At 38.1% G+C, this 27291-nt stretch overlaps 2 protein-coding genes across 7 annotated transcripts; one reads left to right on the top strand and one right to left on the bottom strand.

Moving 5' to 3' along the window:
- Positions 1-1224: 1224 nt before the first annotated feature.
- Positions 1225-8871, bottom strand: LOC120298218 (5' exonuclease Apollo-like). 3 transcript variants are annotated; one of them, XM_039321691.1, is made up of 5 exons: positions 8756-8871; positions 6521-6720; positions 6151-6316; positions 4918-5100; positions 1225-2520 (listed from the first exon to the last, which is right to left on the bottom strand). In XM_039321691.1, exons 2-5 carry the CDS (start codon positions 6707-6709, stop codon positions 1406-1408), a joined length of 1653 nt encoding a protein of 550 aa, XP_039177625.1. In that variant the 5' UTR covers positions 6710-6720; positions 8756-8871; the 3' UTR covers positions 1225-1405. The 3 variants fall into 3 exon arrangements, with proteins under 3 accessions (XP_039177625.1, XP_039177626.1, XP_039177624.1); XM_039321692.1 differs by having other exon boundaries at positions 8715-8797; XM_039321690.1 differs by lacking the exon at positions 8756-8871 and adding an exon at positions 8531-8749.
- Positions 8785-24414, top strand: LOC120298217 (AP-4 complex subunit beta-1-like). Of its 4 annotated transcripts, none has more exons than XM_039321686.1 (11): positions 8785-8849; positions 10858-11014; positions 13008-13232; positions 13636-13766; positions 14329-14476; positions 15926-16422; positions 17494-17577; positions 19059-19162; positions 21069-21276; positions 21597-21881; positions 23267-24414. In XM_039321686.1, the coding sequence occupies exons 2-11, from the start codon at positions 10902-10904 to the stop codon at positions 23689-23691; spliced, it is 2220 nt and encodes a 739-aa protein (XP_039177620.1). In that variant the 5' UTR covers positions 8785-8849; positions 10858-10901; the 3' UTR covers positions 23692-24414. The 4 variants fall into 4 exon arrangements, with proteins under 4 accessions (XP_039177620.1, XP_039177619.1, XP_039177621.1 ...); XM_039321685.1 differs by lacking the exon at positions 8785-8849 and adding an exon at positions 9032-9199; XM_039321687.1 differs by lacking the exon at positions 8785-8849 and adding an exon at positions 9288-9687.
- Positions 24415-27291: the final 2877 nt, after the last annotated feature.

Raw genomic sequence — 27291 nt, 5'->3', positions numbered from 1 at the left:
TTCTAGATGGGCTGAGTTGGTAGGCTGAATTTAAGTTCTATTTCTTGTATAATGTACATGTTTGAGACATGAATTAAGATAATAAAAATTAACACATACTAATTCATTACACCTGGCAGCATCTCCTACTCTCTTTTTATATGCTAGCCCAGGGGGTCAAACTGCCGCCCATGGGCCGGATGCATCATAGCAAAATCGCGCGCCCCTCCTCTTGCCAGCAATGGCAAAAAAGTCGCAATACATCGTGACACGTCACGTGACGTTGTGAGTTTGACACCCCTGTGCTAGCCTGAATGAAAAGACAAAACTTTTTATGCATTCTGATGGACCATGCAGTATAATAAGAAATGCAAGCGGCAGTAAAAGAAACTAGCCACCTTTATTATTCTTAGCCTTGTAACTCTGTCCTGTGCATTCATAAAAACCAACAGACTTTAATGGGGCTCACTGCAAAATCAGTTGTCCCTGTCCCTTAGATGCTGTGACCTGGAGACAATTTTATTAACAGAAGTTGTGACATTGACAAGTTCTAATTGACTTAGTATAATGCAATTATTGTATATTATCAATCAATGCATTATTTCTCTAACATTTGTCATCTGAAAGCAACTGTACAAATCATTTGGATATAAATGAAAGAAAATTTAGGAATAACTAAATACAGAAAATCGAAGGTATAATTCCACAAATAAACCCCAAGCTATGGGTATGTTAAATGGATGGCACCTTTGTGATAATCAAGCGCAACCAGGTTGACCAAACCTACCAAAGACATCCGATTTACAATAGAAACCAAGAATAATGATGAACTGCCCTTCCTGGACTTCCTTGTTACCAGAACCACCAATGGCCAATTTCTAACATCCGTGTATAGAAAGACAACACATACAGATCAAATCCCCAACTTCCACAGCAACCACCCCAAATGCCACAAACAAAGGTGCGTCAGAACACTGTTCGAGAGAGCGGAATCCCATTGCAATACCACAGAAGCCAGATCAGCAGGACAAAAACACTTATACAAAGTTTTTTGGGGAAAGAAATTCTAAAATACCAAAGGCGGTGATTTACAAAGAAAACCTATACAAAATGTTCTATAGATGGCACTTAACACCTGTGAGGTTAGTGAAAATGTTTAAAAACATGTCTAACAATTGTTGGAAATGTAGACAAAAACCAGGCACATACTATCATCTTTGGTGGACATGCCCTAAAGTCAAAAGATTTTGGTCAAGAATACATATATGGTTAGAGAAAATATCTAAAAAACACATAGATTTTAAACCAGAATTATTTTTGTTAGGTATAATTGTAGGAAATTATAAGAAGGAATGTGTATATTTAATATACATGATCAGATGTTTTGCTTTTTCCTGCAAGTTCTTGTCCAGAATGCAATTTTTTATTATTCTGTGCCTATTGATACTCTTCCTCTTTTTAAGTAGTTTTCTACTTGCAAATCAAAGTTTTCTAGCGACTTGCGCTTCGAGATATTTAACGGAGATAAATCGTATCCCTGAAAAAAGTCTTTTAAAATCTGTTGACCGGCCACTCTGTGAATCTGATCAGTCTGTGATGCTGTCAAGACATCATTGTCCAAGACTCTTTGAGCAAGATAATCACTGTTCTTCCAGGAAGAAGGAACTCTTTCTAGAGTAGAGATTGCATCCTTTCTGTCATTGGAAAAAGTGCATATGCATGCTGATGTTACAACTGTCTGATGCTTTTTAAATTCATTATCAATGTCCTTCAGCTGATGTTTGGTGGAAAACATGTTTTCTGACTCTACCACAGGGAGTGCTCTCTGGTTCTCAAGGTTTAATGGTTCTAATATTATTTCTTCCTGTTTTTCTTCACACTGTGGAGACTGAATAAACTGTTCTTGTCTAGAATAAGAGTCAGTTCTGTTTGTGGATTCTGGGCAGCACAACTCAGAAATTTCTGTTTCAGGGTAATAGTACATCTGGTTAGTACATTTTTCAGGAGAGTCAAAGCAAACTCCCCTTGGAACATGGTGAGAGGTTGACGATTTTAGTAATTTTATCGGCTTTTTTTTCTTGTTTTGTATGACTTGTTTAACTGATTCTGGAACTTTAGACTCCAGAAGTGAATAGTTTTCAGCGCTCAAGTATTGTTGAAAATATACTTGACATGCCTTATTCTTTACCACAGGAATAATGGAGCAGGGCTTTATCCAAGCTACAAATTCTAATAGTTCTTGGAAAGATGAATGGTCAGAATAAGGAACAACATACATATTAGGATGTTTGATTTTCACTGGTCTGCTGGTAGGGAGAATAGCAATGGTTGGATGATTCTGATTCCAGATGGTTATTGTTTCTTTGCAGATTTCTGAAAAATCCACAGCATGAATCCATCCAGCTCCTTCTTCAGAAGTGAAAACATCCTCAATCTCCAACAGCTGCATAAGCTCCAACTTCTGAGGACTCACTACAATCCATGTATGAAATTCTTGGGCCAGTTCCACCAAAAGTGATTCCTTTCCCAAGTTATATGTACCTAAAAGATAACAAACACGGGTTAGCATTTCAGCCCAACACTACAGTAATTCAATCTTCAGAATGGAATGTATTTAACTATTGAAATAATTGAGGCTTAGCAGTGGAAGACTTCAAAAATCTGAAACATTACACCTTTCCTTGGTGGGTTCCTCCTCCAATGGCTAATTTTATGCAACTGTGTTTTACCAATGTTGATATATATTCATATTTTATGGAGTTCAATCATTTTCCACATTAATTATTAGATGAGCTCAATTTTCACAGGTGACTTTGAGGAAATATTTATACTCCATCTTTCTGGAGTATAAATGGGGCATATTGGAGGGCATGTAATAATGGTAATTAGCAATAGTTAAATGTAGACTAAAAATAATATTGAAATAAATTAATTTTGTAATCTCTGCTTCCTTGAAAGACAGATTTCTCCAAATCCTGAATTCATTAAATCAATTTCACGTTTTCCTTTGGAGGCCCCTATGAACCAGGGTTGCCCAACAACCCAGGGACTTTGACAGATGTACCAGCAATCACATTCTAAAAAGTAATCAAGGCCAGGGAAAAAAATTGTTAGTTTTTCATTCATACAATTTAACCTAAATCAATAAGATAGAACCAGTTTAGTGTGGTGGTTATGGCATCAGAGTAAAAAGTAGGAGACTTGAGTTCTAGTCCCACCAAAGACACAACAGCAGCTGAATAACCTTGGGCCAGTCATTTTCTCTCAGCCCTAGAAAGAAGGCAATGGAAAACCATTTCTAAATTTTCCCAAGACAATTGCAGGGATTTGTCAGTCAGGAATCAACACTGACTTAAAAGTATATTTAAAAAAAGGAGAGATGGATAATTTGATTACTCTACATACATGTATTTAATGATTTTCCCTGACCCTTAAAATTTAGAATTGAGAGGCAGCTTTTCAAAAAAAAAAAAAAAAAAAGCACTGCATCTGAGGCTTGGAGATGGGGAAGATTTCTTGAGTTGTGCACCTCTGGTGTAAACTTGCTATGATTATCTGGGTTGGCACTGTATAGCCAACCAGAAACCATAGGTCGAAGCCAAAAGAATTCAAAGAGAATAGGCTCAGACTAGCATAAAATGCCATAAGAATTTTACTGAATAAATATTAATAAATTTTAAACAATAAATATTATGGAAGTTATAGAAAAAGGTATATCAATCTATATCTATTCTGCTTCCCTAGCCCCCTAGAAGTGACAGACTAACCCACCTAGGAATATGGGTCTATATTGAGATTCTAAGTGGCCACGCCTTTATAACCTTTTTATACTTTTCTTAGAAAACAAGGCATATGAACAACAACTGGAGATGGCTTGGTAGAATGTCTTATCAGCCCCCTGGTCACAAATTCAAAGAGTTGACCCTTGCCAGTGTTATTTTAAATAAGGCATTGTCACTAACAGATATTACTTGAGGAATAATCTGAACATTCTTCCCCATCACGTGGGAACACAGGCAAGTCTTTGCTAAGAAATTTTTTTAAGGGGAAACATTGTGTTTAGAGTAAGGCATGCCCACAACCCACAACAGGCATTAGATTAAGGAGCTCATGCTGTCTTTTTTCTCTTAATTATCATAAGTAGTAATCAACATAAAAATACTCAAAAGTAAAACATGTTTTAATATAGCCAGTGTGGTATAGTGGTTAAGGTGCTGTCAAGTACAAGCAATCAGATCCATACACAAAGGGTTCAAACTGACTATTGTATTCTGCCTAATACATGAATCTCTCCATACTGCTTGCCCTCTCTTGGCAGCAATCAAATAAGGGTCCATAGAACCTGGAAGGGGTGTGGGGGGGGGAGGAAACAGTTCTAATTCTCTTGCAGCTGTAAAGCAACTCAAGGCTAATTCCCTGCTTGATCCCTCCTCCTTACCTGACTGGCAGTTTCCCAACAGGCACAGATCTAAAAATCAGGAGACTGTGAGATTTAGTCCTGCTTTAGACACGAAAACCAGCTAGGTGACTTTGGAGTAATCACTGTTTCTCAGCCCAACACACCACACAGGATTATTGTTGTGGGGAATGTAAGAGGAAGGAGTATTATGTATATTCACAGCCTTGAGTTACATATAAAAGGAGTAAAGGTGGAATAAAAACATAATAAAATATTGATGCAGTCCATAAAGCTTGCTAAGTAATTTATGCACAGATGTGGAGAAATTTACAAAACAAAACTTGTTAAATTATACAGAAATGGCCTGTGCTAGATACAGTACATCTTGTATGTGGAGAAGGAAAGAAGGTCCATACCACTATGTCTTTGTAAATCTGCCATGCCACTTCAATCACTTGAACATAAGGATTCTCATATCAGAGAACAAGCTCCACAACTTCTTTCCATTTAATTAGATCTGAAAAAATAGATCTTCTTACCAATCTTCACCTGATGATCAGGGTGGTCCCTGATCAACTTTTTAATTTGCTCAGTGGCCTGTTCCTGGGATGGTAAGATAATTTCAGGATGACAGTTAGTATTATCCAGATAGAGTAAGTTGATAAGCTTTGAGTTCTTTAGAACTGGATTTTGCTGCATGTTAGCATTGTAACGAAAATCACCTGGGAAGACAGATATAATGCGACTGTCAGGGAAAAATGTTCTTGTGAAACAGAAGCCTAAATTAATTAAGAATAAACCTCTTTAGTTACTGCAGAAGGAAGCAATGTTGTAAATGTTCTAAGGCAGTGGTTCTCAACCTTTTTAATGCCGCGACCCCCAACTGGTCGTAAGTCGAGGACTACTCAACCGGTCGTAAGTCGAGGACTACTCAACTAGTGCAGCACCATTTGCAAAATGGGACTTTTGGCAGGCTCAGCAGGGCAGAGACAGCCTGGACAATTCCTGTTGGCTTTTGAAAGCCAATAGAATTAGACTCTATTCAAGAGAGTCTATTCTATTGGCTTTCAAAAGCCAACAGAATAAAAGGGAGTAGCACAGCTAAGGAAAAGGGGGAAAAAAATGGCAGACTGTGTTGTTTGGCGACCCCTGTGAAATGTTCGTTCGACCCCAAATGGGGTCCCAACCCACAGGTTGAGAACCACTGTTCTAAGGCATTTTTCAATGTGAAATTCATATTTCATCGAGTCTTGCAAAATTAGTGAATGGTCAAATACAGCTTACAGCTAACTACTGAATTTGTGTTGATACAAGTGGATTTAAAATTTCTTATGCTACATCCAGGCCTGAACTTCAGACATTATACCATATCATTCTGCTGTTACACAAATCAGAGGTTATACTTTTAGAGCTTTCTTTAGCCAGCAAAGGGCAAAAAAACAAACAAACAAACAAAAAAACACATTATTTTCAGGATTCAGACAGACTTATACTACAAGGGAAAATCATGTAGTCTTTGGAACTCTCAAGGAGAAAACCACAGTTCTACCGACACTAACAGTGCTGTATATAAACCGAAAGTAAAGCCCTTACTCACTAGGACTGATCATATTACCCAATTAAGGAAACATTTACAAGCAAACAACCAAGCTTGAGAGCAACAAACACTTCATAGTTCAACACTCAGCGACATATATTCTCTTCTATTGGAAGGACTTAGTTGTAATCTAAAATGCACTTCACCTCTTTCTCAAAAACAAGGAAGTTCATACCTGTGTAGAGGATGGCACCAAAGTACCCTTCAAAAAGGAACATGACAGATCCAGGGCAATGGTTAGCATCTATCAAGGTCACTGTCATGGTCTTTCTGCCAATTTCATCCAAAGCGACAACATGGCTATCTCCCACTTCCAAAGGACGGATCCACTGCTTAGCTACCTACCAAACAAAGGCATAGCAGAACCAATGTGAGACTTTGCAAAGAGATAAGAAAATGAGTAGCATTCTAAATGATGTTGAACTACATTTTCCAGCATTATGAACATTAGAAAGATTTGTCAGAATGTGCTTTTCAGCAACACCAGGATAACAAAGGGATGACTAAGAGAAACATTAGGACAATTACATGTACTTAGGTTGTACCTTCAGCCTGAGATGTAGAATTTGTCCTGTAACAGGTGAACAATAAACAGGTTGGTTCCAGGTGCTGGAAAGCCCCACAGTATGGTCACTGTGCATATGAGAAAGAAAGAACAAGCGAGCCTGCCCAGCTTTCCTGATATTCCAAAAATCCACCGCAATGGGTGTGCCTGCAATCAGAGTCCCATTCATCACTCCAGCTCCTATAAAAACAACGAATAAATTTGAATATTTAAAAAAAACTCAGAAAAGATGAACTCATGCATCAGTAATATTACAAATTTATAAAAAAGAGGAAACAATACCCACTGGCAGTAAGAGTTTTATTTAGCTTAAGCTAATAAAGTAAAATAGCATGCTGTCTTACTTAGCACTTTGTGTGAGAAACACACTCAGCTTCCAAGAATTTGACAGTCCTTAAGTGAAGCAGCAAGCAGTTTATTGAAAAATATGTTCTTGCAAGAGCGGGTGGCTAGCAAGTAGATTTCAGCAGCATTTATTCCCTCAGCCCAAACGCAAGTTCCTCCCATGTCATCCCGCACAGTTCACAATCTTTCTGGAATACCTAGTTCCCCCCTTTTGGGAATTTCTCTATCTTTACAGTCCTTCCCACCCTTACTTGCTTCCCCCCTTTTTTGTCATTACCTTTGCCCTTTAAGCTGGTTTTTCTATTAGCAATAGGTGCAATTATGCTTAACTCACAGTTTAACTCACAGCAGTTTATTTCTAGATTATGTCCGAACTCTTACGGTTAAAACTGCCAGCTAGCCTGATTTGGGGGCTGTAAATATTTCCTACCTTTTTCTTAGCCCTATTACATTTCTTAGTACTGGTCCCTTCAAATATATGATTCCTGCAAAAACATCTAGCTATTATTGCTTCTCTTACATTAGGACTTCGATTACTTTGTTTCATGACACATTCAGTTTGACATAAGGGCTGTATCTGTGCAATACATACCAGATGTTCCCTGTTTATTCCAGATGCATATTACATAAACCCTACAACTATTTGAGGACTATCACAGGAAGGCAATGCAGTGATTGTGGACTGTACAACATTTTTTTGTGTGCATATGCCTTCAAGTCATAGTTACTGTAACACTGGACAGCTGCCTGAAATAGTTCCTGCAGTTTTCTTGGCAAGGTTTTTCAGAAATCCTTGGCCTTATCTCCTTCCTAGGCTAGAGAGAGTGACTGGCCCAAGGTCACCCAACTGGCTTTGTGCCTAAGGTGGCACAGGAACTCATCATCACCTAGTGCTCATCTTAAGCTAAACTAAACACAACTGGCTCTCTCCCCACAGCAGAGGGAAAGGCTCCTTTATGTGTGTATGCACACATGCAAACAGGCTGTGAGTGAGCATGTGTGATGCTTGCGGCCAGTGCTTTTTTTGTAAAAGAAAAAGGTGCCGGAACTCACACACATCATACAACCCGCCTTGCCTACCCTACAAGGTTCCATCCAAAAAAGGTGCCAGAACTCCGTTCTGGGCGTTCTATGACAAAAAAAGCCCTGCTTGTGGCGATGCTAAGGCCTGCGCAACACTTGCGACAACCCTAGCACCCATGTGATGCAGCAATGCTAGCACCTGTGTGACATTCACACAACTGGGGAGGTAAGTGCGGGCACACACACATGCACACTGGCTAGCCACTCACATGGCACGGTGGCCAATGGGCTGGGGCCCACAGGGGACCCCTGCCCTACAGCATTCTTCTTCTATGAATTAGTAGTAGCATTTGAGATGACATCCAGGAGATCCCCAAGTTCTTTTTAATGAAAAATAGCCTAAATGTCATGAGACAGTAAAACCTTGACATTATAGCATTCCAGCTAAATAAATTTAAGAGAAGTTGGTCCAGCGCAGAAAACGTTTGCAAGTCCCGCGGTCGGCACTTTATAACTGCTGTTTTATGACTCATCGAGCACTGCAAACAAACTTGGTTCTGGAGCTCAGTCCACCCCTGTCCCTTCCCTAAATCATTTTGCAGAGAGCAGCGTGGAAGCTTACTGTGATCTGTCCTAGGCTTGTAGCACAGGAAAGAGAAGGAAGCAGAAATTGACGGTTCTCCTTTCCCAGATGCAAAATGTTTACTTGGGGAGCGTCCCAATCGGGGGAATTAGAAAGCTCTATTCTCCTCCGCAGTTAGGAAAGTCCTGTCACTTTTCAAACGTAGTTCGCAAGCAGTACTAACTTTTCCCGCCGAAGAATGGAAGAACCCAAACACTCGCTCACCCGTAAGGCATCGCGACAGACGAGCATGCGCGGTACTCTCCGCGACAAGGAAAAAAATGACCAGGCCGCTGGTCTGAGAACGCAAACCAAGACGGTAAGCGCATGCCCGTTATCGACAGGGCAGGGAAGCTCATGCGCAGTATAGTTATTATCTGACGGTCCTGAACCGGTGTTCGTAGCTTTAAGATGTGTGGACTTCAACTCCCAGAGTTCCATACATTTTAAAGCTACTGATGTCAGACACATTACTCTCGGCCAATAGGCGTACAAAAATGAGATTGATATGTAGTTCCATGGTCAGTAGACAAAACTTCCAGGATGCTTTTGACTCCTATTTTCTTTTCTGGAAAAAATGTTATAGGGACAGAAAATAAGAAAACAGTAGAAAAATCCGGATTTTTGCTGAACAGTGACTAGACAACAGTAACTTTCCTCAAGCAAAAGGTAGCAGCAAAGCTTGCGTAGTGTTTGTAATGCGACTAAATCAGGATTCTTTTGCATTGCGAAGAAAATGGAGCAGGGGGGCGGTGAAAAAAAGGAGGCTGCGGCTCTTCGGGATAACCTTCCCGTCTACTCCGCTGTAGATTAATAATAATTCATATAATGATACTTCGGGCTACTATTGAGTATTAGGACCCTGCAGCATATCTGAGGTTTTTTTCTGCTTTCCGATCCTCCCTCTTCCTTAGCGCATCGGGATATTAAGCTAAAAAGCCCCCGGAACTATTTTACAATGAAGTTAACGTAAATCTTTATGTGATTGCCAAATAAATAAATTGCCCTGCATTTTACTACCGGTTGTCATTTAATTTGAGGAACGAAAAGTTGTATTACAGCTTCTAAAAGAGAATAGAATTTTAGAGGCGCTGAGTGTTGTTTTCCTGCACTTAGAGCTCTGTATTTCTAGAACTTGATTCTCTTCGAAGAAGCAGGTAAATTGGACTTTCAAATGCATTCACTCCATTTATTTTCTAGTTGCTTGGTTAGATAAAGATTGCAATGCTTTAATTTTTGCCAGGCCAAAGCATTGGTGGGTATCACCATCAACAAAATAATTTATCTATTTGTGTTTTCAGAACTATGAAAGCAGCTGTTTCCTGTGCCTAAGACTAAATGTAGTTTCATACCAACAATGGTATGACACAGTGACTATGTTCATTGTACTACCCTTATTTTGACTTGGCAGAATTGTACATTGCATAACAAATTTAATTATTTAGCTGTCTTCCTTCTTACCTACCTACCTACCAGTATCTTGTGTCCTGAAGAGTTATTAGAATTTAACAGCTTACATGTGGCCAAGTGCCCAAATTTTGATCACATGACTTTGGTGATGCTGCAAGAGTTGTAAGTGCAAGGACCAGTTGTAAACCACTTTTTTCAGTGCTGTTGTTTATATCTTTTATTGTTTTTACAATATAGTAAATAATGTAGCTACTCCTAGAGAAACCAAATGTAATTAGTCATTTGTTATATGCTGCTATTCTTGTCATTGCTTTCTTACCTTTCTATTACATCTCTTATATTCAGTGCTTTTTTTCTAAAAAACAAAAAAGGTGTCTGAACTCACACACACATCATACAACCTGCCTTGCCTACCTCACAAGGTTCCATCCAAAAAAGGTGCTGGAACTCCGTTCTGGGTGTTCTGTGAGAAAAAAAGCCCTGCTTATATTTAGTGTATTTTATTTGCTGTAAGCTCCTTGGAACAGAGATTTGTCAGCTTGTTCTTTGCTAAAATGCCATGCTTGTTACTGTCCTAATGAAATTAGCAACCTTTTGAAAAATTAGAGCCAGTTTGGTCTAATAAGGCACCAGGCTAGAAAACAGGATATGAGTTAAAGTTCCACCTTAGCCATGAAGACTCATAGTGTTGCTGTTTTAGTGGGGAAAATAGGAGAAAAGTGGGCTGGATATATTCGCCACCATGAATTATTTGTAAACGTAATAAAGGCAGGATACAAATTAATAAATAAAAATCTCTTGTTCTAAGAAAAACATAAAAGATAAAACAAGAGATTGAAAGAGGCAGAACGGAATGCAAATGATATGCTCAGTTTTCTCTCTGTGACTGTATCCATCCTTTGTGACTGCTATCCTAGGTTCTTCAACAGTCATTACTGTCAAAGGGTTTAGAATCTCAACAATGCCGTACTTTGGTTCAGAGGATACAGTGAAGGAGCTGAAGAGAGCCCTGTCCAACCCTCATGTGCAAACTGACCATCTTCGCTATAGGAATGTTATCCAACGAGTAATCAGGTCTGTTCTGAGATGCTTGTGTTATGCTACGGTCCTCTTGTATTCTGTCAATAATAATAATAATAATAATAATAATAATAATAATAATAATAATAGTAAAGTTGGAAGGGACCTTGGAGGTCATCTAGTCCAACCCCCTGCTCGGGCAGGAAACCCTACACCATTTCGGACAAATGGCTGTCCAGTCTCTTCTTAAAAACTTCCAGTGTTGGAGCATTTACTGCTTCTGGAGGAAAGCTGTTCCACTGATTAATTGTTCTCACTGTCAGGAAGTTTCTCCTTAGTTCTAGGTTGCTTCTCTCCTTGATTAGTTTCCACCCGTTGCTTCTTGTCCTGCCTTCAGGTGCTTTGGAAAATAGCTTAATTCCCTCTTCTTTATGGCAGCCCCTGAGATATTGGTATTATAGTTGATCTTCTGAAATGCTAGAAGTTTTAAATAATTGATACATGCAATAATTATTTTAGATAGTTATGCTCATAATAGTGTAACAAAATTATAAAGTTTAAAAATAAATAATGCAAATGTATAATGTTTATACGTTTTAGTAATATGTTCATCATTAGTACATAATTCTATTTCAAACTCAGTTTTACTTTGTTCACAGCCATAATGTATTTTATCCACTTTAAACTTTTCTGTTAATTGTATATAAGAAAACCATTGACAAGAATATCCTTCTATTATCACATTTTTTGAATTTAGTTTTGCAATCCTTTTGAAAAAATTCTGATATATCTCAGTAGATTAACTTAGTTTTCAAGAGTGCAAAACATTAGCGTGCAAAGCACTAGTGCTGTGGATCTTATCCAATTATAAATAAAATAATTTAATCTTATAATCTGTACATGAAAATTCATATATATTTTTCATTTTTGCAAATGTTGCTTTAAAAAACTTTCTGCTATTTTCAAACAGGTCAAAGAAATATTCAGGGCACTGAAACATGCTCTCATTAATTTGAAAATTCTAAGTTACTGTCTGGTTTGTCAAATGTTATTAACTGTTGTCTATATATTTCAAAGTATACAAAGTATTAGGTAAACATTGTATTATTATGGATATACAATAGCTTAATTGTGAATTCTTTTCTCCTTACATTCTTCTATCAAAAACTGTAGCTAATAAATGCTTTCGAAGAGAACTGTTGAAATGTTCTTTTTTGACCTGATGTTGAATAGCTAGGCTTAAGAATGTATATAAATTGACACATTTATATTTTATATTTCTTGATTTATCTTTTCTGATACTTTAAAAAGGGGAGGATCACAGAGAAGTAAAATATGCCAAATATGTAATATATAGTCAAAAGTAAGCATAAAATGCTCCAGGTGAAGAATTTAGGCTTTGTGATGAAGGACTTAATTTGTCTGTGTTTGCAGTTAACCTAGTGCACTGAGGTGGAATACAAATGAAACTTGGAATGTATTTGCATAGGTATATACCAGTGATGGCGAACCTTTTAGAGACCAAGTGCCCAAACTGCAACCCAAAACCCACTTATGCAGCGTCGGGTTCCGGGTGGGTGTGGCCCATTGTGTGGGCGTGGCCCATTGGGTGGGCATGGCCCATTGGGTGGGTATGGCCCATTGGGTGGGCGTGGCTGCAGTGGTAACAGCAGACTGGGTGGGACTAAAAAGTTCAATCAATCAATTCCAACTTTGCAAGATCTTTTTTTTTCCTGCGAGAAGTTAAAATTAACTGATTGATTGAACCTTTTTTTTGTACACGGCAGCGGAGGCCTAAAGCGAAAAGGTTTTATAAAACCCAGCTGAAGGCCTAGGACTGGGGCGACGGTGCGCGTGCCCACAAAGAGGGCTCTTAGTGCTGCCTCTGGCACCCATGCCATAGGTTCGCCACCCACATTCTGGATGACAACTTGTAATGATTTATGCATTGACTATAATAATTACAAAATTATATTTTGGGTTTTCAGGTAGATTAATATGAGATCTTGATTGTTCTATCTAAATTTTTCTTATCTTTTTCTTGCAGACACATGACCCAAGGTGTAGATGTGTCCAGTGTTTTTATGGAGATGGTTAAAGCTAGTGCTACTATAGACATTGTTCAGAAGAAGCTAGTGTACTTGTATATGTGTACGTATGCTCCCCTGAAGCCTGATCTAGCACTTTTAGCTATCAATACTCTTTGCAAAGACTGCTCAGATCCCAACCCTATGGTTAGGGGTCTGGCCCTGCGCAGCATGTGCAGTCTGAGGTAAGAGAATGTCCTGCTTGCTTTGACCTTCACAGCCATCACATATGAGAGAAAGATATATTGTGTAATATACTCAAATGCAGAAGTCATGATCAATAGCTCATGACCTGAACGATGAGCTTTCAGTTCTTTTGTCTTGAATCTAACTCTTATCAGTAATACATCACTACAAATAGCACTTCCTTCCAGGAAGCTCTTCAAAATGGAACACACTTGAAGAGCTTCCTGTTTTGCTGGTGAGGACTGAATTTCCCTTGAATTATAGCATGTGGGCTGCTATTTTGCTATCTGATCTATGGAACCTAATACAGCTATTTAATATTTTATTAAAAGGGTTGAGGGCATCAACTTAATAAGAGTGTTTATGAGAATTTATAGATCGATAGCCCTACAATGTTCCTAGGATGCCTGGCATACAAGAATATATTCAGCAGCCAATCCTGAATGGTCTACGAGATAAAGCTTCTTATGTAAGGAGAGTAGCAGTTCTTGGATGTGCAAAGATACAGAAACTCCAAGGAGACTGTGAAGTGGGTAAATAAACATGTTTTTTCCATTCTATTTCCAATTCCACTTCTCCGTTCCTATTAGAATAAATATGTGGCATATAATCTTGATGCTATAAAGAGAAAGTTGGGCTTGAATGCTGTAACACTTCTACTTTGTATATAGTGTGTGGTGATCTCCCCTTCATAGAAGACACATTCTGCTGGATGTAGTTCTTCCTCTCTTGCCCCATAATTATTTGCCAGAAATCCTCCTCAGCAATCTCATATTTAATATTTATTAAACTTGCGTGCCACCCAAGTCTCAATAATTCTGGGTTGATTACAGCAGTCAAATAAATTACAATAAAATCCATAAAATAAAGATAAAAGATGGCAATCTCAGTGAAGAGTCAGTGGAGCCTGACTCTTCCTCACCAAAAGCCTGGGTAAAGACCCAGGCTTTTTTAAACAACAGAATGGGGATCATCCAGATTGTTTTCATTAAATGATCATTGTTTGTGTTTGTATACGTCCTGTCAAAAGCAGTATTTTATTACAGATGAAAAGGGGAAATATTTCTGACTTCCTTTCTGACATGTTTTCTGCAGATGGTGCACTAGTTAATGAGTTATATAGTATGCTTCGGGATCAGGATCCTGTTGTGGTGGTAAATTGTCTGAGGGCTCTTGAGGAAATTCTGGCACATGAAGGAGGAGTTGTCATCAACAAACCCATTGCCCACCACCTCCTTAACAGGTACATTCCACTCCAAAATTCTTGGGTAAACTAGAGGTATCATTCTCCACTGTCCTTTGTGTTTTGAATGGTGAAAACCATATGCTTGTCAAATTAATGCTAATATTTTCTTTATTAATTTATTGAATTTATAACTTGCCTTTCTGCCAAAAAAGCCAATCATGGCAGCTAATAATAATAATAAAAAAAATAAAAATAAATGTTTAATTAAAATACGCTATGAATTAATCAAAAACACGTTTGTGGGAGAATACCAGAATAGTGAAGTCTTATTTCAAGACTTTGACAAAACAGGCAAATAGTAGACGACTACTTGAACAGAAAGAACCTGCTGGCATCTAGGTAACTCAGCAGGGAATGCCTAAATTGGAATCCACCATTGAAACGACTTTCGGTTAATGTGATAGAATATCGTCCAAGGGCTTTCATTTTTACATGGTGGTAGCTGAAGTAATTACTTGTTCTGCAGAGTTGTTTCCTAGTTTTGGCTTTAAACCATGTGAGTATTAATATAAAAGATCCTTTGCAATTATATACAGTTTAAAGAAAATAATTGGTCAGCTTGTAAACCCAGTGCTCATAGATAATATATTATTGCTCATCGGATTTATAAGGACATACATAGGAGATATGATATTATTGTTATTAATACATTTTATCCCATCTTTTGTTTATATCTATTGGACACCATCTAACAGAAGAAAAAAAATCTATGTATCTGTCTGAGAAGATTAATGCACCTCATGCTCCTGCCTTCCTATCTTCCCCACAATAACAAGGCTGTGTGGTGGGTTGAATTGAAGGAGACTAACTGACTCAAAGTCATTCTCCCATCTTTTATGTTTAAGGGAGATTATCTGTCATATATATTTGTATTACTCTTTAAAATTTTGAAAGATCTGTAGGTCGAGGGCTAAGTACAAATTTACTTAAAGTATATGATTTAGTAGTGTTTGATCAAATCCCTCCATTGCATCTTACTGATTCACATACTTAAGTTTAATACTGATGAAATAATGGAAAAAATGGTCTGCAGATTTATTTATTTTATTTTATTTATTTTTAAAATTTATAAGCCACCCCACTCCCGAAGGACTCTGGGCGGCTAACAATAAAAAACACATAAAACATAACAAAACAACAGTACAAAGACAATCATCCAGGGGTTAGGTTTTATAAACCCCAGGCCTGCCGGAAAAGCCAGGTCTTAAGTAGCTTACGGAAGACCAACAGGGTGGGAGCGGTCCTAATCTCCGGAGGGAGCTGATTCCAAAGCGTGGGCGCCATCACAGAGAAGGCCCTCCTCCGCGGCCCCGCCAAATGGCACTGCTTGGCCGACGGGGCCTGAAGGAGGCCCAGCCTGTGGGATCTAACCGGACGTAGGGATTGGGAGAGCAAAGCTATAGATTCACTGCATCACCATTTGTGTTTGTTTTCTCCTCTTTGTAGGATGCCAGATTTGGATCAGTGGGGGCAGAGTGAGGTATTGACTTTTCTGCTGCGATACAAACCCCGCTGTGAAGAAGAGCTTTTTGATATCCTTAATTTATTGGATGGATACCTTAAAAATAGCAGTTCCAGTGTAGTGATGGCTGCCACAAAACTCTTCTTGGTGCTGGCTAGAGGTTACCCACATGTCCAGGCAGATGTGCTTGTAAGAGTTAAAGGTCCACTCCTAACAGCATGCACATCTGGGAATAGAGAACTCTGTTTCACTGCTCTGTGTCATGTACGCCAGATAATAGACAGCCTTCCTGGCCAATTCAGTAGCCAATATAAGAAGTTCTTCTGTTCTTACTCGGAACCGCATTATATCAAATGCCAAAAAATGGAGGTGCTGTGCAAGTTGGTGAATGATGAAAATGTTCAGCATATATTGGAGGAACTGAGAGACTATTGCACTGATGTGTCAGCAGAGCTTGCTCAGGCAGCAATATTTGCCATAGGTAAGTGGACTACTGGGATTCTAATGAAAGACCTCTAACAGACAAATAAATGTACATCAAAGTTGTAATACCTATGTAAAAAATATAACACAACGCCCCTCCCCCCTGCAATTATATTGCAAATTCTGCATTTGGTAGTGTTTCTTTTGGCTAGAAAAGAATATGACTGTCTTTACAGGTGTGGATAGAACAATCTTCTCTAGAACAAAAAATATGCTTTAAAGACAGAAGAAGCAAAATTTGGTCAAACTAGAAAATGAAGCAATTCAAAGTTATGCCAGTCTTGTGAACATATTCGCTATTATCCCTTCCAGCTGAAAACACAAATTATTACACTCATAATAATCAAGAAACTATGTTTGCTCAAAAGTAAATCCCACTGCATTTTAAGAGCATACCAGCTTTAGTCTTTATTTCAATATAAAATGACTCCAAAATTTAAGAAATCTTTATTACGGTAGTCACAAAATGCATATCAAGATGCATGTTTTTTGCCTTACCACCTAATATTGTTTGCTTTATTGCCTAACATTGTAGTTTGATGTAGTAATTAAGGTCCTGGACTAGAAACTAAGAAATCATAAGTTCTAGTCTTCTGTTAGGCAGGGAAACTGACTCAATCCTGGCTCACAGGATAATTGTGGGAAAATAGGAGGAAGCAATAGGAGGAATGCGTAGTGCTGCATTGAATTGTAAAAACTAAAGGTGGGATTAAATCTAATGTCTCAGTGAGCAGTTCATTTCATTCAGTTATATTGAATGTGTTTATTGATTACCAGTTTGGTGTAATATTGCTTAACTTATGGAAATTATTCATGTTCTCTTCCTTATGTGGTCCAATAACCAGCCTAGAATTATCTATAATATTATGTTCCCAAAATTGTTCCATTCTGTCCTATTTTGCATAAGATTAGTTTGTAGTTCTGTACTGAGAATTAGCATTAGAAATATCAGCCTATATTGCTGGATCGTTCTTGCCAGGTTAAGGAATTATTAAGCAATCCTGAGAACTTTGGGTCATATGTTTGGGGGGGTGTTGGTTTCTTTTTTGTTACTGTTGTTGTTTTTTAGGAAACATTGCAAGAACCTACTCAGAACAATGTGTTAGGATTCTAACAGAACTTCTTGAGCTGAAGCAAGAACATATAACATCAGGTATTATTCTGGACTTTCTAGTTCATATTTGATTTACACAATTGCAAGATTTAGCTTCTTTGGTCAGATGCAACATAGTTTTTTCTAAATTTAAAAGAAATCCAAAAGTTGGTTCCAAGTGAATAGGGGCAAATACATTATACCAATTGGTGCCTCCTTAAAGAAACTGCCTATTTTCCTAGCTCACATAGAGGCCAAGAACATAAATAATTTGTGTTGAGAACAAAGTGTAACATGGTCCTTTCCAGTGGGTGTGGAACACTCATCACTTTCTTAATTTAAGGAACTTCAACAGGTGTGACAAGGACATGATAGCTATTCCAAATCACCTTTTTGACTTTGAATCTGAAAAGCACAATCCCATAGATATTGCTATATTTAAATGACATAAATATTTCATTGAGACACTGCCACAAATTATGTAGGATCAGTGGTGGGATTCAGCCAGTTCGCACCAGTTCAGTACAACTGGTAGCTAATTTTTTGTTGCCCAGGCCTAGAACGGACTTCCGGTAGTGGCATCCACACAGAGAACCGGTTGTTCACATATTTGAATTCCACCACTGTGTAGGATGCTAATACACGAGGTATTCACTTTCTAACTACTGATGCGTTAAGATTTTTTAAAGTAACTTTGCTCACATTGACTCCATTTTTTTTCCTGACAATTCTGAATTGGTAAGAGAAACTTAATCAATAGAAGATAAAAAGTTGCTCAGTAAAAATAGACTTTCAGAATGGGAAAAACAATCTATTTTAGAAGAATTTGCATCTTTCAAAGGGCCAGATTTGCAGTTTGGGAATCTCCTCAATTTGTCATAATTCCTGGACGGCCAAGTGATTACTCAGTGCTAAGAGTGTTTTACATATATAGCTGTCCATTCTTGGAGAGAGCAGATTTGGTCACAGATCATATGCCTTTGACCCATACAGATTAGGTTCCTGCTATTAATTTTCTATCAGGCTGCCTAGAAAGATGTTCTTTGGTGCTGCAAAGATGTAAACTGCCATTTTTTTTCCTGTGCTACCTGTTTTAAAATACCACGGGCTTCCACTTCAACTCTGAAAGCAATTCAGGGTATTAGTATCAGTTATAATTCTCCATAGAACTTCAAATAACTTAGACTATTTGGAGACCATTTTTCCTTGTGCATGGTCCTTTCTATCAACTGTATCATCACCTCAATCACTGTTTTGCATTCTGTGATGATCAGGGAATCAGACATGGCCTTTTTAGTGGCAGCATCCTAATCATGGGTCTTCCTTCGAAGGAAGAGCTAACATTTTATTGTATTTTAGGTAAATAATGAAAATACATTTTGCTAGAATTTTATAGCATTTTAATTTTATTAGCTGCAAATTCTGTTTTAACTATTCCTTAATCTGAAGCTTACTCCACTCAGATTTTGATGGTATTAAGATGTTATCATCTGGAACAACAGTGTTACACTCTAAATATGTTGTTATCTATTTCTCTACAGCTGTAGTGCAGGTGTTCCGAGATCTAGTATGGTTGTGTCCACAGTGCACAGAGTGTGTGGCCCAGTCTTTGTCTGGCTGTGAAGAGATCATCCAGGACAGTGAGGTAACAGAGAACACCTTTTGTAATTATACTGTTGATGAAATCTAAAATTGAAGCTGAAAGTTTTTTAAAAAGTATGTATTCATTGTATATATGTGAGTTATTAGTGTAAACAATCATAAAATCATTTAGTTTAGGAGGATCTGGAGATATGTCTGCATAAGAATTTTATCTTTCTCCCCCTTAACTTCTAATTTATTTTATTATATCATTAAGAATTCTTCTGCTTTTTCATTTGCCACACAGAATTTTGAATCAACTAACCTTACTTTTAGTTATGCATTGCCTTCCCAAAAGCAAAAAAGTTAAAATAATTTTGTTATCTTACCAATTTTTAATCAAGAAAATGTAAAATTAGTAGCATTGGATATTATGGAATGGCTGTAATGAAAATCTTTGCAGCCAATCTGACAAAAATAAAATAAAACCATAATAGGTGGAAGATATTAAAGCGATCCAATCAAGAATTTAGGAGAAATTTCCTAACAGTGAGAACAATTAATCAGTGGAACAAGTTGCCTCCAGAAGTTGTGGATCCTCTAACACTGGAAGTTTTCAAGTAGAGATTGGGAAACCATTTGTCCAAAATGTATGGAGTCTTCTGCTGAAACGGGATTGGAAGATCTTCAAGGCCCCTTGCAATTCTGTTATTCTATGTTTTATGTTCTAATCCTTGAAAAATTCAAGATTTGATTACTAAAATTCTTAAGAGATTTAACTCACATGACTATGGACAGGTAGTGTTTTATAATATTGCTTCTCCAAATTAAATTGGTACAGATCCTAAGATTTTAATTATGAAGCAGGCAGATGGTGCAGCAGCCTCAGATTTTCACATCTTTTCTGTTTCTATTTGTTCAAATACAGGTGGTCCTCGACTTACAGCCACAACTGAGCCAAAAATTTATGTTAAGTGAGACATTTGTTGAGTTTTGCCCCATTTTATGATCTTCCTTACCACAGTTGTTAAGTGAACCATTGCAATTGATAAGTTAGTAACCTGGTTGTTAAGTGAATCTCACTTCCCCATTGACTGTGCTTGTCAGAAGATTGCAAAATGGGATCACATGACCTTGGGACACAGCAATCAATGTAAGTACAGTGTTTCCCCTAAAATAAGACTGGGTCTTAATTTGTTTTGCCTCCAAAAGAGACACCAGGTCTTATTTTCGAGGGGTTTCTTTTTCGCTCATCTCCGGCACCGACAGCCCTGCCCAGCTGGCCCACTTCTTCTGCAGCCAAAGGAGCAGCTTCATTCTGCAGCTGAGAATGGAGCTCCGGACTGCATTTCATAGTCAAAGGCCTTTCCAGAAGGCCTCTGCAGCTGATAACCAAGCTATGGATTCTGTGGTCGAGAACCAAGGTATGGATTCAATCCATAACTTGGTTCTTGGCTGCAGTGGCCTTCCAGAAAGGCCTCTGACTGCGAAATGCAGCCTCTGGACTCTTGAGAAGAAGTGGGCTAGTGAGGAGAGGCCTGGCTACAAGGTAAGTCGGTGCGGGGCACGTGGGTCAGCTCTACCCCTCCCCCCACCCTAGCTTGATTTTTAGGTGTGCGCCTTGTCCCCAAACTAGGGCTTATTTTGGGGGTAGGGCTTATATAGGCCCACTCCCAAAAATCAAACTAGGCCTTATTTTGGGGTAGGTCTTACTTTTGGGGAAACACAGTATGAACCAGTTGCCATGCATCAGAATTTTGATCAAATGATCATAGGGATGTTTCAAATGTCGTATTTATGAAAAACGGTCATAAATCATTTTTTTCAGTGCCGTTTTAACTTTGAACTAAATACAACTAAAACTGTTGTAAGTCAAGGACTACCTGTAATGTCCTTAACATGGATATTTGGTATGTGAATTGTTCTCAACAGTACTGAATGCCCAATGTTTTAATGGTTTAATTTTTTAGGGAAAGCAAGCATTAATCTGGCTTCTGGGTGTACATGGAGAAAGAGTTCCCAATGCCCCTTATATATTAGAAGATTTTGTGGAGAATGTAAAATCAGAACCATTCTCAGTTGTCAAGCTAGAACTACTGACGGCTGTGGCCCGGCTGTTCGTAGCACGTCCTGCTGAATGTCAGGATACTCTGGGTCGATTACTTTATTATTGCATTGGTAAGTCTGTTAGTTCTATGATGGTTGCTATATTGTGAATTAGATGAAAGACAACAGTTATAGTTACTGTTGAAAAGCATACCAAAAAAATAAATAAATCTTGATCTAAAATTCTTTAGATTTTTCTAACCAGATCTCAAACAATTTTATCGCAAGTATTTTTCTATTCTGTCTGTACTGCTAGTGTCAGATAGCTTAACAGGTTCTAAGGGAGAGAGGAAAGGTTTGGGAGAGACCTCTTGGAAATGCATCATTAAAAGCCAGGTGAAGTAACTGCTTATTTTTGTTGTTGTTGACAAATGTTTCTGTCTGTGATCCAGAGGAGGAAAAAGACATGGCAGTTCGGGACCGTGCATTATTTTACTATCGTCTATTACAAGCTGGAGTGGAAGAAACAAAAGGAATTCTGTGCAGCCCGACATCAGATCGTTCTCTCCGCATTTTAGAAGAGCAGACTGAAAGTTCCATTAACGAATGGGTCCCTGACTTTAATACCTTGGCGTTCATCTATGGCAAAGAGCAATGGGCAGCTATGACGGCCAAGCAAATAATTGATCTCCCCTGTGCAGACTCCAGCACAGATGATACCAGAAGAGAAGGCAAAGGTGAGAGACATACGTAGATATTAATTACTTTCTTACTCTTTCTGTGCTCACTTTTCCTAATGACAGCCAGAAAATGTACTTTTAGGTGTCTGATTGACAAGTTATTCTTTTCTTAGTAGGCGATACTAAGCTTGTTATAATTGTAATGCTCATATTCCTGCTAAGCATCTTTCGGTTTATACTGTTAATAGTAATTCCTCCACTGTGAAGTTCCACAGAACTTGGCTCTCTCTCTCTCTTCCATATAATAATATGGAATAACAACTATATGAAACTGATTCATCTTTTAGTTTGAGGTGAGATATCATCATGCACTGATGTTGTTCAGTAGTTTGTTGTCACCTCAAGAGATGAAGTAGAGGTCCTGTTTATTTTCTGGAGGTTGTGAAGGACTGGATTTGACAAAACAGACTCAGACTCCCAGCAAGAGAGAGCTGGTGTTTTTTTGCAAACAACCTAGCATGATGTCAGTTCTGAGGTTGGTTTTGAGCAAAGTTATATTTCCTCTGAAGGAACAGGTCCTTGAACTGGGGTTTTCCTGCACTAGAGCAGCAGGTCAAAGCCATGGCCATTAGAGCCATTACTCAACTGTGGCTGATGTGGTAATTACAGTCCTTCTTGGACTAGACACCCTTATGATAGGATTTCAAGTACAATTGTACAACCCCACATGCTCGCAGTTCAGGTGCTTGGCAACCCAATTGCCTTTACAGCCAGTTGCAATCCTGCAATCTAGGTGCACGACTTTTGCTGATTTACAGCAAATAACATCCATAAGGGAAGCTGGATTTACTTAACAGCCATGTTATTCACTTAATGATCATTGTAAAATTGTTGTATCGGATCTGACTTGACTTAAGATCATAATACTCATGATGGAAATTTCAGTCTGTAATGTGGTTGTAAGTCAAGGTCCACCTATAGATACACTTGAGAATCCCTTTCTTACATGAGAATCAAAGATCGGGCCAGAGAAAGAGTATAGCCATCTACTGGGAGATAATGAGCTTCATTATGCAGTTAGTTGGCCACTGTGAGAACAGATTAGATGGGGCAGGGATCCAGTTCAGAAGGGCACTGCATATGTTCTTATGATATGTTTCATTCATGGTCCTGACATTATGGAATAGCTGCCCCCTGAGATACTGGGTATTTGCAAAGTTGTCAGCATTAGTTTATTCAGATAATGGTGAATCTGGGTTGCTTTTTGGTTCCTGATTTTGATTTTAATGTACAATGCATTTTATGGGGAGGATTAGAAGGATGGGTTTAGTGTTATGTTTTAATGTTATTGCTGCAAACTTCTGTGAATATGACAATTTGATGATACACAAATGTATGTAATAAATAATAAGTAAATAATGTGGTTTTTCTTTCTTTTTCAGTACCACTGATGTTGGAAAAGGAGAATGACCCTGTTATTAATGCCAGTTCCAGTAGCCTTACCTTAATATCGAGTATATGTCTGACTACAGAGCAGTTTGAGAGGACATGGCTAAACCTGGCTGTTGGCTGCCAGCAAGCCATTCCATGGCAGGAAACCGTTCAGCCAGAGACTTTGCAGGTTGCCCTGCAGATGGTCCATATTCAGACAATTGCAATGAGCAAGCCTGGTTCACAGTCATGGAAAGTCTACCTAGGGGCACAGGATGACACAGGCTGCCTTTTCCTAACTGAGCTGCTGCTGGAGACAGGAAATGCAGAGATGCAGATGTTAGTGAAGCAGACTGAAAACAAGCTAGAAGCCCTGCAGGCATTTGTCTCACTCTTGAAGACAGTTCTGGAGACAGTGGCAGGCCTGACATCCTGATTTTTTTCCAGTTTCTGGTGTTGGTCATAGGCAGGAAGAGATAGCAGTTTTGTATATGGTTTATTTATTGTATTCTTTAATGAAGCTGTCATTCTTACAAATTGTCAGTAAAGGCTTTCTACAGCATAACTTTTAGCGCAAATGAAAACTGTATGTTTAGAAAGATATGCAGAGAAACCAACCATCCTTGAAAGGCAAAATAAGATCATGTTTATGGACAAAAGGAACTTTGTATATATCTAGAGAAGTAAAATAGGAAGACCTGAGATTTCAGGATGAAGGTAAATTAAGGAGGATTTGTGTGTTTGGAAGATGTCACTAAGCAATATTCCCTCTAACATCTGACAGCTGCTTGTGGAAAAATTAGTTTTGTGCAGCTTTTTCTAAACCAAGTACAAATTTCCTCTCCACGATATGAACATATGAGTAAATTGCAAATAGAAATAGCAATTATAATTTTATTTCTGCTTAATTTCAAATTTATTTATTTATTGAAATCATATGGCCACCTGTTTTAAATAGAATAATCTCATAATAAAAACAATAAAAACAACAATAAAACATTCATGTCACTCATACACAAAGGAGCACATTCCCTTTCCATTGTTCTTCAACTGATAATTGCAATCAGTGTTTTGTATGCATCTTAAATAGTTTCTCTGGATGGGGAATTTTGATATTGTAATAAAAGAAAAACTAAAGAAAGAAATACATTATTCAAAATAATTTAGATTGCCCTTTCATTTTCTTGTCCATTCTTTGCTTCTCTGAATGTATTCTGAGCTTATATTTTAATCATAAAGGCTGATACCTTTTTTCAAAGTTAATTAACATGGAGCTCATGTGGCCCCAAATTCAACAGATATTAATTAAACCTTTTTTGGAGCGAGGTGCTCCTTGAACAGAAGGCTGTGAGGTCCTGAGCAGGTGGGCTGCAAATGCAAGGTTGAGAAATTGCTGTTGCCCATCTGCCTGGAGCCTCAGGCTACCGGTAATAGCTCTAGCTCACTGCCTTGGGAATACCGATCAATCCTACTGAATGAGGGGTGGTGACCCTCCCTGCTGCAGGTAAGTTGAGTCAGCAAACTTGTGGAGGACTCCTTGTGAGTTGCAAGGCTGGAGTTTTGTTATGACTAAATTTATTATTATTTAAACTTAATTGTGCAAGTGCTTGATGTAGATGCTAAGTGAGTGGAGTAGCAAGGTTGTTTCTTTAAAATCTTTGTATTGATTTACTTCCATTTAGATGCTATTTCATTCCCAACAAATTGGGGGCTAATAGTGCATTACAACTAGGGTTAAAAATTAATAATAACTATTCATGATAAAATTGCAATCAAATCAATCATTCTATCATTCAGAGCTGATATGATCTTATCCCCAAAAGCCCCCTTGAAAGCTATGTTTTCATGTAAAAGGAAGAGTGCTAGTTCAGATGGCAGTTCAGTGGGAGGCAACATGCATCTGAAGTGATTTGCTCTTACATGGATTCTTTCCTAGGCTTACTCAGCAATCAGAGAGCATATATTTGCTTCAGCTCTCTAAAATTTCTTACTGTGCATAGGAAAGAAATCAGAATAGCTTAATATTCAAATAGCTGGTCTAAAATACATTGTATTTTAAAAACTCATACTAATACTGAAGGGAAAAATATAAAGATAGATTCTTTGACCTTAGGAGGTTTAAAAAATGTGTATGCTTTTCTCAGGAAAATTGTGTCATTTTCAAAGTTCTTTTGCTGTCTCTGCAACTCAGGTAAATTTGCTGCCGGCCCTTGTTACTTTTCTGTGCAGGAATTAGTTGTTCTGCTCTGGAAGAAAATGGCTGTAGCAGGAGAGAATGTTGCATCCTATTTTATATCAGCCCAGGTTAAATTTATATGCTGTGCTGGGGGAAAAAAACGGCATATTTTTGGATGGGCTGCCCTCATTTTCCTTCTCCTTTTTTACTTAGCACTTGCATTGGAGAAGACACTGCATGCTGCTTTTGCCAGTTCAATAATCCTTCAGAGTTTCATGCAGTGAAAGTTAACTCTCACTCAAGAAAAGCACTGCATCCTTCCAGAATTAAGTTACATTTCTTTCCCTAGGTATACGTTGATTTGCATTCTTTCCGCTTGGAGTCCCATACTTTTTACTCTTCAAGCTGACACGATGTCAAAACCCAGGAAAAACTGGAATGATGTCACGATTACACAATGTTCCCCACCTCTCCTGTGCATGTTTTAATTCAAAACAAGCCTCTTAGAAAGAAGAGAAGATGCTGTTTGACCCCCTGTTGCCTTGTGGCTAAGAATCACATCCCATTGAAAGGAATAATTAGGTTCTTTGAAGCCTTTTATAAAAAACATTATTTTGGGAAATAGGTTCCAAAGTCCAAGAAAGGGAGAAGAGCTCTATTGTCATTCGGTTTCTTCTGTAGCAGGGGTTCTCAATCTTGGCAACTTTAAGACTTGTGGACTTCAACTCCCAGAATTCCTCCCAATTCTGGGAGTTGAAGTCCACAAGTCTTAAAGTTGCCAAGGTTGAGAATCCCTGTTCTGGAGCATGAGGAAAACAGCTGCTGCTTCTTTGCAGGCAGGAAAAAGCCTTTTCTCACCGGTATAGCAGAACTGCTCTCCTTGAGGATACACAGGTGAAGCAGCCTATTTCATTTGCAGTTTAATAGTACTAAAAGTTTTGGCACTCTATTGTGAAGTCAGAAAGCCAGGGATGTAAAAGAGGACTTAGAGTATATATCTCAGATCTAGTTCAAACAAAGTGAGGAAGTGGGAAAGCATAGGCAGACTTGCCAGATACAGTTCAAAAATGTAGTCTGACTGATACGGCATTGGTTTCTTAATCTGGTCTGCTTTAATAAGACTGACAAAGAGTGAAATCTTGCAAAAAAGTGACTGCCTGGGAAGGAGAGGAGGGAGAAAGAAGAAAGCAGCTAGTTGCCTGGAGAAGGGTGCACATTATGGCTTGGGAAAGGAAAATATCCCCCTTTAAAATTTCTTCTTTTAAGCCCATTTTATTGTATCAGACAAGCTGAATAAAACGTACTGGTACTGTCCAAATATACTTGAATTCTTTAAGAGTTAAAATACTTTTCTACATTCTGAATTAGTGGGTCTTCCCCTTTAATTACAATCTTTCTGGTTGGCTATAGTAACCAGCCTTTTCTTTCATCCACAACATTTTCCCAGGAAGAAATTTCTTAAACTCAAAATCTTTATATATTTTAATAAGATTTTAAACAAATCACAGCAAGTACTTTTTGTGTTTTAAAATCTTATTTTCAGTCAATCTGACTCTTAGTCTGTTTAAAAGGTTTCCAAAATTAACACTGTAATTACCCTTTTTTATTTCCATTTTTTTAAAAAAAAACACGTTTCTATATGTTTTAAACTTAAATAAAGGTTCTTTCATTGTAAGTTGAAGGAAATCATCTAGGGTAATAAAACCTGCTCTTCTGCAGGTTCTTAATATAAAAAAATGCAAACCATTTCCAGTAAAAGTTGTGAAAAGGGGAAGTGAGTGAACTCAGCATCCTTTTGATGGCTCTGAACTACGGTTTTAGCAATGCTAACTCTCCTGGCTCCCAGAGCTCCAAAATCCT

This window comes from Crotalus tigris, unplaced genomic scaffold (genome assembly GCF_016545835.1).
Source record: "Crotalus tigris isolate CLP2741 ecotype Arizona unplaced genomic scaffold, ASM1654583v1 scf7180000023807.91287, whole genome shotgun sequence".
Classification (NCBI taxonomy): domain Eukaryota; kingdom Metazoa; phylum Chordata; class Lepidosauria; order Squamata; family Viperidae; genus Crotalus; species Crotalus tigris.
This window is presented reverse-complemented; position numbering and strand designations above follow the sequence as displayed.

Bases quoted from the DNA above. Each gene is read 5' to 3' on its own strand.
- LOC120298218 (XM_039321691.1), bottom strand. From the start codon at position 6,709: ATGAATGGGACTCTGATTGCAGGCACACCCATTGCGGTGGATTTTTGG. The intron at 5,101-6,150 runs GTATGAACTTCC...CTGTCTTCCCAG, and splicing joins TGGTGCCATCCTCTACACAG to GTGATTTTCGTTACAATGCT. The intron at 2,521-4,917 runs GTAAGAAGATCT...GTTATCTTTTAG, and splicing joins TGATCATCAGGTGAAGATTG to GTACATATAACTTGGGAAAG.
- LOC120298217 (XM_039321686.1), top strand. From the start codon at position 10,902: ATGCCGTACTTTGGTTCAGAGGATACAGTGAAGGAGCTGAAGAGAGCC. The intron at 11,015-13,007 runs GTCTGTTCTGAG...TTTTTCTTGCAG, and splicing joins GTTATCCAACGAGTAATCAG to ACACATGACCCAAGGTGTAG. The intron at 13,767-14,328 runs GTAAATAAACAT...TGTTTTCTGCAG, and splicing joins CCAAGGAGACTGTGAAGTGG to ATGGTGCACTAGTTAATGAG.